General features: G+C 38.0%; 1 protein-coding gene across 1 annotated transcript in view; it reads left to right on the plus strand.

Moving 5' to 3' along the window:
• The window catches only part of LOC108749828 (muscarinic acetylcholine receptor DM1-like), a 29693-nt gene that overhangs the window by 9572 nt on the left and 7975 nt on the right, over nt 1–12146 (plus strand). Inside the window, exon 11 of the mRNA XM_018488804.1 lies at nt 8728–8950. Coding sequence (XP_018344306.1) covers nt 8728–8950 — 223 coding nt within the window. The remainder of the gene's footprint in view (nt 1–8727; nt 8951–12146) is intronic.

The following is a 12146-nucleotide window of genomic DNA, read 5'->3' on the forward strand; positions in this document are numbered from 1 at the left end:
ATTTGACTGCGACACTCTCTTTAATCTCCATATAATAATTTCAGTCATATTTTCGTTTTTGTTAATTATTAAGGATGATCCAACAAGCGAGGGGCCGAAACGTCAGATTAATTTGTTATTTAGAAATAAGAAACTTTTCCACTCATAAACTGGCATTTGTATTTTTGTGATTTACATTCTCTGGAGGTTTCTTTTTTTATTGTTCTTCTTTTATATTTATGTAATTCGTTTGAAATTTTTCCCTTCGCTTCTAGCTGCTTCTAGTTCCTTCTTTTTTTCGGCTTCACGTTAGATATATATCGGGTTAAGCTCTTTAAGATTTTACTAAAGAAAGTTCAAACTCGAAATTCGCGGAGCAAAGCGGATCCGGCAGGTGGGGGTGGGACCCGGCGGGACTTCTGATGCATCGTGTATATGTATATCGCTGAGAAATACCTTCTTGGCCGACTATGTGTTATACCCCTTTACCGAATTAGGTTGTACATACATCTACCGTTTTCTCTTAAGAGACATCCCCGACCTACAGCTACCGTCGATATATAGTCCGCCTCATCGTCAGGCGTATGGCGCGCGTTAGAAGTAATTCGATCGACATGTCCCATTTATGTCTACTAGCGGGCAAAATGTAATAAAAGCCGCAGCACGGTAATAGCGAGTGCCACCTGTTTCATCCTGGGAAACGGAGAGGCGTGCGCGACAATTGATACACGAGATTGATTCCTTTTTCCCTAATCGGGACCCTTTTCGCCGCATTCCGTTCTTAATCCGCCGGTAAACGGCGGTGACTTGGATAGGAGGTGGGATATCGAGGAGGGACATCTTCGACCGCGTGCAACCGCGCGATTATGCAAACGTCTCCGCCCGATTTATCCCGTATTTGCCCAATTTAAAATGTGATCGATATGGCCGATTATACGTTAAAGCAGTTAATATTTATCGATCGAGCTGAAAGAGGAGTCTTCTCTCCTTTTTTTTTTTTTTCTCTCCACGTGAATAAAAATATTATACCGTCCTAATAAAAGTTTGGGGATCGATCGCGTATCTTGAGGTGAAAATAACAAAAATGAGCATTTACTAGGCGTTGATCAATGAAATTATAAATATTCAAGTGGATTTGCTCACTTTTATCATTTTTACACCCCATTTCAAGATACACAATCGGCATCTTAGACGCGAAACATTTTTTATTGGTCCACCATGTTTTAACAGCTTCTGAGAGAGAGAGAGAGAGAGAGAGAGAGAGAGAGAGAGAGGTAAGAAAAAGATACATTGAAAAAAAGTGTTTGGTATTTGTGATTATAATTGCATGGTAAAATAATTATGGTTAGGAGTTCCATTTTTACTCAAGCAGGACAACAAATCATTAATATCAAAATAATGTCAAAATGATCATTAAAGGTAATTTTTCAATCATTTTCGATTCATTTTCGAGTCATTTTGACTTTATTGTGACTTGTTGTTCTGCCCGGGTATGATTATTACTGCTACAATAGTAACAACAATAATCATAAATTATAATTTTCCCAGGAAGCAAGAAATATTTTGGAACATTTCAGTGACGTTGTAACGTGTTGCTGCAGTGTTACTAAAATATTCGAAAATGTTCTTGCTTATTAGTATAGTAAAATATCAAGATAAATGATAAATAAAATAGAAAAAGTTGTTATTCAGCAAATGCAATCGCAATTATAGTGAATATAATTGTTTTTCTCAAAAACTCATTCTATAAGCGAAATTGTAGTTGTAAAAATTGATCAACCAGTCGAATATTCTCCCCCAACTCGACTGTGATTGATCAATTCTACAACTACATTTTACGCAATTGTAGAATGGACCTTATTATTTATATGACAAACAAATATAACAAATAAAAAATATGTTAAGAAAAAACTAAAGCTTTCCAAGCAGTGCGTGACTATTATTAATAATACAATCGACTATTTATATTCGCATCATTAAAACAACTATAAATACATAATTGTCCTTCAAAAAAAAAAAAAAACGACTATTAGTTACAGTTAAATTATGATAATTGCAGTTTTTTTCCTCTCAGTGTACAAAACGCGGTTCGTGTCTACACTTTTAAAGGATCTCTAAAAAGTACAGGACGCGGCTGTTAGCGAGTTTTATCATTCCTAACAGCACGTTTCACTTCGTTCGCACTCTCCAGCACGTGAAGAGGGAGACAAATGTTTAACGTCCGAGAAGCAACGCTTTATTATTACCGTTCCTCCGTAACCTTTTCGAGCGAGAAACAAAGAAGTGTTCTTCATTAATGAAATATCAAAGGTTATTAACGGCGTTGTCTCGGTACGCCACGCGAGACACTCGATGGACTTCGATTTTCGTAACGCGGTTTCCGCCTCGCTCGAGAGGAGGGATTTTTTTTACAACGGGGATGCACGCGGATCCGGAGGTCGGTTGACGTTAACGTGCGACCGTGCACGAACGGGCCCGTAAAAATATGCACGGCGTAATTTACGCGCGTGCAAGGGAAGAATGTATGTGTGTGTGTGTGTGTGTATATTTTTTTTTCATCGGCAAAAAGAGCAGCGTATCGGAAAATTTATTTATAGTTCAACCGTGTAGCCGCCGGGACGGCCGCAACGGCCGCCGGTTGTAACGCCTCGTAATAAGCAGAGAGATGCATATAAGTGGATCACGACCTTCTGCTATTTTTTTTTTCCATTTAGTCATTAATATGTTTTACGCGCGCGCTTGCTCCTTCTTGGGCGCACTTATATTATTAATTTACGCGCGAGACGATCCGAAGACGCTCTTTCGGACGTGGATACCAAAGAGCGGTCCCGCAAAGCCGATCAACGAGATTGACTTTTCGTTAATGCCGCGACTTAGACTTAGCCGCGATCAATCTCGGATCACGTATCCCGATATATACTCCCGTAATAAAAGAAGCGGCGCAGGTCGACCGAAATCGATAGCCGATAAAAGTGTTTACATTATTACACACACGCGGCTGAAACATTATTTTTATATTTTCCGCGAGCCGGTGAATTTACAGATCCTCATAAGGATAAATAATCTTTGCTGAACGCAATCGCGATCGTTTTCGATGGAACGGGGAATGTCGCTGATGCGAAAAATCGCGTTTATTTTTCCATATGATTCTTCCATTATTATGTTCTCTCTTTACATTTTTCCCGCGGGTCTTGTAGAGACATATAAATTTATTTTGATAATTGCATATTTTGATTTCCATCAACAAATGACTGACTCACAAAATTGTTCAGAAAATTGTTTTGGAAATTAAAGAAAAATATCTTTTTCATGTATTATATTTTAGAATACGCAAGTCATACATTTATCTTTATGCGTTCTCTCTCTCTCTCTCTCTCTCTCTCTCTCTCTCTCTCTCTCTCTCTCTTTCCTTTTATTATGTCAAGAGGGAAAATTTATAGAATCTTCGTGGAAAGAACGATTTTGCTAAACTATCTAAAAATTTAGTAGGTAGATGTACAGACTTGAGAATAAATTTTGTTAGACTATCAAAATAATTATATAAGAAACTGAAATATGATGAGCGATTCTGTAAAAAATTTTAACATTTTAGCAATTAGTTAGAGCGTCCTACATAATTATTTTCAATCTAATTAAGTAAGAGAAATTCTACTTTTAGTCAAAGTGAATCTTAGCGCTTAAATGTTTTAGTGCAAATGTAATATACGTATCTAATTCTGCAAACCGCGCGCCGACATCTTTCTCAGTCTAGAAACATAATTATGAACAAAACTAGAGTAGTAATATTACATATTAAATTGAGACAAGCAATTTAATAATAACATATAATATTAATGTTAATAAGCATCTTATAAGAGTATTAACAATTTGGTGTAAATAACAATTAAGAAAAAAAACTGCGAATAATTTTTTACTGCGGAAAATATATTACATAAAATTGATTGTACACACACAATTATTTTAATAACCCGACAACAATTTATTTTCAGATCCATATACCTAGCAAAATGTTTAGATACTTTAGCAAAACTGTTCTTTTTGTGTTCAGGCTGTTGATGAAAATTTGACAAATAGCGATTAATTTTTATCGCGAGAAATATAAAAAATTTAATAAAACTCTTAAAAACTGCGATCAATTTTTGTCGCGGAAAATATTAATAGAAGCACACAATGGAAGCATTACATAAAATTTATTATATATGATACTATTTTTATAAAATGGAGACAAAATTTATTTTTAAATCTGCAATTTATCGAGGAGAAATTTTTAATGCTTGAGCAAAAACCCCGCGCGTCCCTTCCATCGCACGTACAGGATCAAGCTCGGTCGGTTTCGCGCGATACAAATGTACATTTATTTATTTCAAACGCACACACCGCGTGTGGAGAATCCGTGATATTTCGCGGGCGTGGGAAGCCGAAGGACTTCGATCCGATCGCGCGATACGGCGAACATTGTGCATTACGTATTATTAGACACGCATCCTGGCAGCGAATAATCGCGCTCGCGCCCCCGCGGCCTACCGCCTGTCCACTTAACAGAGAACATCGCGGACAGTGACGCAAGCGATTTTAATACTCGTCATCCGCCGGTCTGTATAGGTCTGTATAGGTGCGCGAAGTAGATCTCTTTTAAAAGATCGCTCGCATTGTCCGCGATGAATGCGCACACGCGCGACACGCAGTTATCTGCACGCTGCAACCCGTAGCTGTCACTGGCGTTATTTTAAACGGCATTACGGACTCTCCACGTAATGCCACGGGTGCGATAAGTGCCCGAGAGAGAGAGAGAGAGAGAGAGAGAGAGCTTCGATTCGCGAAAATGTGTCTCTGCCGACTACCGTGGCGTTTTTAATTATCTTTACGGTACACGTAATCTCGTAGACGCCAAAACTATTGCGAACTAAATTTCTTCAGAACTAAATTTCTTCGTTTCTACGACACGAGTATATATATATATATATATAGGTACGCTCTCTTTCCGAAAGTGTCCTACGCTTTTCTCCACCTCTAAACCGTGATACGACGTCGGTTGTTCTTATACCACACCGAGAGACGATCTCGAGAGATTCAACTCGGTAAATCGTACTAAATTATTTCGACTACTGCGATTTCACTTGATCCTCCACGTTGCTCTAAACTCCAATCCTTAGTTTAGAATCGTCGGAGTCCCGAGGCGACTGGGATGGCTTCGTTAACGTTGCGCCGAAATCGAACGCGGAAAACTGACTCGATACGTGACGATATCCAAATCGCTTGGGCGTATTAACAAACTAATTAAGGCCAGTGTTCGTTGTACGGAGATAACGCCATTAACGAGACCGCCTGTCTCAATGCGTTTCTATATTTATTTATGGAGCAGGTCGCGTGACGGTGTAGGGTCAGTGCAGCCACCGAGCGTTTCTCGTCTCTCGTTATACATATAGCGTCTATTCTCCAGTGGATCGGATACACCGCGAGGTGGTGTATGGCCGCAGTTACACTATTGTGACATGCCTACCCCCCCGTCCTATATGAACCAATGCGAACACGACGGCGGGAATCGAGGTTTACCGCTTGAGCGGCACAGCCGCTTTTATATTATATATCCGCGAACGCGCCGCAAAATCGGATACGCCTTCTGCTAGCGGAAGAAATCACGCGTGCTGGTTGATTAGATTATCCGTGTTAATCCCCGGTGTTCAATGCCGGGTATATACCTTCTCTCGGATTGTGATAACATCGCGTTTGCTTCCGGGCACGTATTACCAACTGTTTCGGATTCCGAGCTAGAAATTGTTTGGTTTTCTTTAGGGAGTACAATAGAAATCTATACCGAGAGAACCATTTTTCACATATTTGTAACTATAATTACGTGTTATTATAAATATGATATAAATATGATATGATGAATAATTAGCAACCAAAAATGATTCGAATTATTGCTATCGTAAAAATGTTTTTTGGCAATAAATTATTTACAGTTTTTCAGATTTTTATTGACATCAAATTATTAATATTCTCATAAAATGCTTAGTAATTATTAAATTGCTTGTCAATTTAATATGTGATATTACTCTTTTCATTCTTTTCATGATCGCGTTTCAAGACTGACAAAATTTTACCGCGCGAAGTTCACAAAATTGGATATGTATTTAAATTCACACCCAAATATTTAGATACCGAGGACCGAAAATAAAATTTGTCTTACCTAAATTAGATTTATTTATCATCGGCCCAATTTCGTATTAAAATTACAGTAAAAACGGTTGCAATTATTATAACGTAACTATATTTCATAATCATTTTTGAGAGAATTACATTTTATCATGATTGTCTTCAAAAATCACTTGAAATTGCAGTTAAATTATAGTAATTGAAACTATTTTTGTGGTAACAATAACCATAGTTATAGTCATTTTCGGTTGCTAATTATATGTATATAGATTTGTTGATAAAACTATTCATATATATAGCTCATATAGGTCATTATTAACATTTTAACAGTAATAACCGTAATTATATGATAACACAATTATAATCACAAATACCAAAAATGTTTACCTCAGAGAATAATTGAACAATTCCGATCAAAATCCATTCCGCATAATCTCATAATACGTGCCCAGAAAGCGATGTCGGTATTTCTGAAAATCATGAAATCCTCCTTGCGTTATTCTATACGATTCGTAACCAGGTTACACGATCCTTCTTTTTACAGTGAAGAAATCGGGTTAAGATGACGCGGCTAGATTTCTCGTAAAGAAAAAAAGAAACCGCGGAGTTCATAGTGCGTAAAGTAGCGATAACGCCGTAATGCTACCGCCGACCTCTTGGCAGCCATCCACTGCGATTTAAACGCCTTCGTCCCGGGACCACCTTTAACGCTCTGTTGCGCTTTAGCAGTCAAACTAAACATTCTGCAGCGTGTAATTTTTGTCTATCGCACGTACAACATTAACAGTACATTTGAGAATACACTTGCATTGAGAAAAAAAAAAAAAAAGATTAGCTGCAGCCAATTAAAAATGCTATGTCATATTTTACCATCTACTATAATTTGCAGCAACAGCCAATCTTTTTTTTTTTCAGTATAGGCTTCTCAAAATATTGTAATTCACCGTACATACTTAGACCCGGTTCCACAAATATAAGATTAACTTTGATCTCGGGTTAACTTACTTATCTTTTTCTATTTGTCTTCTTCCATTTCCAGCTCTGTACATTTTTTGGTAAGGCTCTTACTTCAAAAAAGTGAAATCTCACTTCGAAAGTGTGAAAATACTGCCACTGTTGTTCAAGAGTCACAATATTTTCACTCTTCAAAATGAGATTTTACCCCAAAGAATTTCGAGAGAAGAATTAAGAAAAGGAGAAGATAGATAGTAAATTAAACTGAGATTAAATTAATCTCAGATTGAAATTAATCTTACACATTTGTGTAACCGAGCCTTATTTGATTATGTCGTACGAACGATGTAAAAGAGATTTGCCGATAAAATGGAAAGAAATGTAGCATTAAATGTTAAAGATGTCATTATTAAGAAATTTGATTCGCCGAGCTATTTTATACGTTCCGCGTATAATAATGAAATGAGGCTACCTAGAGGGATGAACAATTCAATGCCGTCGTTAGACGCCGCGTAAGGTAAAAATTACAAGCCCGCATCGATTTTCGAACGACGTCCCGTCACTCGCTTCCGATTATCTCGAGGCGGACGCGAACGCCGTTCGACCTTCGCAAACGTTACGAGAAGCTCGATACTGAAGTTCGCGCCTACTCGTCGCGCGAGAAACACTGTCCGCGGAAATGTTAATACCAACGAATAACAAACGGCGAAGTATACGTGCGCTTTTGTTCCGTGCGGTAAATGTCGACCGGCATAAAACGCCATTGAGTACAAACAAGTAATATCGTTGATTTCTCGACAGTTCTCCGTTCGCGTGTAAAGAGAAACTAATTTTGGGTTTCGCGCGAACACTGGATGAATCTGAAGATTAAAAGGAGAAGGCGTGTATTATTTAAACTTCGGGACAGACGAGGACTTATTTATATGCCGCACGATTGTAATATTGTACCAGACAGTTGCGGAATATAGGTGAGATAACGTAAGAGTACTTTTTCAATATTTTCCAGACGATTGTCTGGAATTTCAAGTGCTCGAATTATTCGATTCTCAGAGAGGTAGGCTGTTAAGGTGATCAATCATCTCAAATTAGGAGGGACAGTCCTATGAAGTATCCGAAATTTTGTCCCCAATTGGACGCGATTATGAATTGTCCCTCTTTTCAATACGAAAATAATAATGGTATGAAGTAAATATATATAAAATGTAATTTGTAACATGTGAAGAATCTTATGATTTTTTTTAATTAAAAATCCAAATATTAACGTAAAATACATTCAGTAGAAAAGTACAGGTTTAAAAAATAAAATGTGATCTCGTAGGTTGATGTGACTTTTTTGTTACGATCTCATGTGATCTCATGTTATATAAATTAAGTATTATTAGTTACAAGTATAATAACAAAATATTATTCATGTATTTTATTAATAGCTATAAAAAAGTTTATCTATTGAGATTTAATTACGATAGTTAATACTGAATTAAAAAGAAAATGTCCCCCTGCCTCTCCTCCAAGAAGTTGATCCACCTTAACGTTAAACTCCATCCGCTATCCAGTATTCGCGACAGACCTAAAGTATATTCCTGCACGATACCGTTCCGCAAAAAGGTTTAAATATCGCTGGCATTTCTATAATTACAGGCGTCGAGCATGCCATGCGCACTTAACAGGGAGGTAATCGCGTTGCACACCTGGCGCAACATGCATCCTTCCACGCCCTTGCCGCAGCAGCAGTTCGACCGCCTGGCCAGGGATATCGAACTGGCCGCATTCGATGAGGAATCTGTCGCAATTATGGCAGTTATCGAGTACGTTACTTCCTTCGAGTATGTCCTCTACCCCCCCTCAGTGTTTATCCCACGCGGTAAAGGCAAGGCGAAATGTTTTGGCGAAATTCTTTCGAAGAGATCCTTCAGCCGGGAAGGCCGCGTCGGGTCGCCTCGTCGGAGAATCGGGAGGTGGATTCTGAAGAATTTTTGAACCTCTTTTTTAATTGGTAGTTCAACTTTAACTCCACAAAACCGATTTATTACAGCAAAATCCACCTGAAATTGAATTAACAGCTAAGCTTTGCTTACTGATTCTCATCTCCGGAGGTTAATTCGCCTTAACAGGCTTTGCCTTCCCGATACGTAAAACTGGACGATGTTCCAATATTCTTGAAAGTGAAGCAGAATTAATCGAATCGAGAATACATTTTAAGTCTTTGAAGCCCTTTTTTTTTTGTACGATTCGATATTAGAATCCTTTGATCGTCGAAACGCTACGAGAGAAAATTATTTCTTAAGACGTAAACGCATTTTATTTGCCGTCTCTATTCCGTCTGCCTACAAACGTCAGTTAATTGTGCAAATTAACTGTCTTGGCACAGCGCTCTTTCGAATGCGCCGTTGCACGGGCGGATCTAATTCGTGACACGCAAAATTCCCTGCGAGTATATTAAGACCGCCACGGCGAAATGGCGCGCGTTTAAACAGACAAGTCAGCAAGTGAAATACGTCCGTAATTGGACCGCCGTCGCATCCCCGCGAGTAGGCATCCCCGTGTGTTCTCGACGACGGGACGAGAGCGCACGAGAGGAACGCGAATCGAATTGTGATTCTAGACGGTAACAGGTTCGAAACTTCGGCCCGACATTTTTCTGCGCAAGCTGCTCCGACGGTGTTACTTCCGGTATTAAAACGCGCTTATTACAGCGAACCTCTCAGTACATCTCCGAAGTCGTGGCATAAGTTAATTTCGTCTTTTTGAATTTTTTAACGGAACAAGTAAATCTCGTTGACGGAGAAATGCAACGTCGGATCGGAAAGTTTCGTTAATGGAATTTTTATTCGTGTAACAGACGCGCGAGAGATTTTTCCATATTTTCTATCATGTCTTTTTCATATTTTCTACCATGTCGGAATTAAGATTCAGGAGATTACTGCGCGTTAGCGAAAAAAAAAAAAGGATCTATCTGATCATCGATAATCCATTCTCCCGCTTTCAAGTTCGATAAGTGGCGTGTGATAAGAAGCTGCCGCGCGGAAATCGCAGAGTAAACGGCATTACAGTTTGTACTCTGAAAACGGAAGTGCGAACGCTTGATAAGTTTGAGATGCATTTCGAACGCGTCCGGTTTGCTCGCGAATGATGAATAAGTAGCTCGTTAAGGAGATCTTCAAGTCGTCTGTTTTATCTGATTATTTTTCAAATAAATTATTTTTCTAACTTCCCTTATATAAAGATTCTTTCCATATACACATACATAATTGAGTGAACGGTAACGTAGTCCAAACCAGTCGACTTTATGCCGAAAAGGAGGTTGGAAAATTCGTTTTTTCATCGATTTCTGGCGCAACAACATTTGTTTTAAATAAAACTTTTGTACTTTATATGTATAAAACAATCTTGGTTTGGACTAGTGTTGATCAAACAATGTTGAGTTGTTAGAATTAGAGTTAGGTAGAGATCCTCAAGTAGGAGATTGGACACCATACGTTTGGTCCATCATATTTTTCAGCACCCTTAAGATAGAATGAGATATCTATGCATCTCATGATATCTTAAGCAAGTCTTGAAAAAATAGACAGATCAAAAGTGGTCTAAGCGGTGTTGAATCTCTTAACGATATCTAAACTTAGGTACCTAATATGAAAGATTAGTTGGAAAATTTGTACATATGTGCGCGTGCAATATCGATGTAATATGGTAAACGTTCCAGTGATCGGAAATGTATCTACACTGTTAAATCTATAGTGTCAAATTCGACTAATTTAAATCGCCACTCTGCGCTTCTGCTCAATAAATTTAACTATATACTGTCAAATTTATTCATTGCTTTAATATAAAATAACAATATGTTGAGTAGCAGCACATACACACACACACACACACATACACACACACACACACACACACACACACAAAATGTTAAAATTAGTTAAATTTGACACTGTAAATTTAACAGTGTATTTTACGCAAAACTTTATTTGTTTATACTATTTACTATCTCAAACGTTTTTTTAAATTACAATATTATTAATATAATATTCTAATTTAATTGTAATCTTTAAATACAATTATAATAATATAATATTGTAATAAAAGAAACGTTTGAGATTAATAATAATAAATTTTGTGTAATTATCCGGACACATACACTGTTAAATAGATGCATCTCCGATCACTGGGACGTTTAGCTTAGTGTGATGTGTTGTGTGACACGTAAATCGTATATGTGTAAGTCCTTTTGAATCCGTAAAACAGACGATTTTAGGATCCCCTTAAAGATAAAGTGGCGGTCAAGAGAGAGGAGAGAAAAAGTGCAAAGTCTTTCGCGCGAATTCAGGGAAACAGAGTGGAAGCCCCGCGGCATTGGTTGCGCTTTTCGCGGTACGCTTGACAGTAGTCTCATGCCGTGTCGAAGTACGACAAAAGAACTTTCTCTCTCTTCTTCCTTCGTCTCGGTTTTATTTTATTTTATTTTATTTTTTTTTCTTTTTCTTTTAATATACCACTAGAGTGTTTCTAAAGCGCGGTGACGAGGATTAAGGCGAGTCGTCCGTCGCGCGAAACCAGATACGAGTACTTGTGTCGAATGTAATAGCTGTATCTCGTCAGTAGCGGGGAAGTTAATCTCTCGGTTATACAGATTTTAATAAAAGTCACGTATTAGTTTATACTTTAAATTCCCTTTTGTCATCGCGCAGAAGTATTCATGAGGAAACGTTTCTGCATGTACCTCACAGTTATTGATATCTGACGTTTGCTTAGCAGCGAATGTCGAATGAAATATAAATATATCGGAGAAACTATAATATATCGAATATCTATCTATGAGAATGCCAAATATTGATTCCGATCATTGATATGATCCCATTAATATTACTATGCTAATAATTTCTGATATAATTTTTCGGTATATTTGCTTTGTCTTTTCTCGCAGACTCAATGTCTCCACCGAGAGGAGCAAACGTGGGATGTAGTTGACACTACCTTCCACCTAGCGAGAGCACGACGACGGAGACGGTGGACGAGGAAGAGGAGGAGGAGGAGGAGGAGGAGGAGGAGGAGGAGGA

This window comes from Trachymyrmex septentrionalis, unplaced genomic scaffold (genome assembly GCF_001594115.1).
Source record: "Trachymyrmex septentrionalis isolate Tsep2-gDNA-1 unplaced genomic scaffold, Tsep1.0 scaffold32, whole genome shotgun sequence".
Classification (NCBI taxonomy): Eukaryota; Metazoa; Arthropoda; class Insecta; order Hymenoptera; family Formicidae; genus Trachymyrmex; species Trachymyrmex septentrionalis.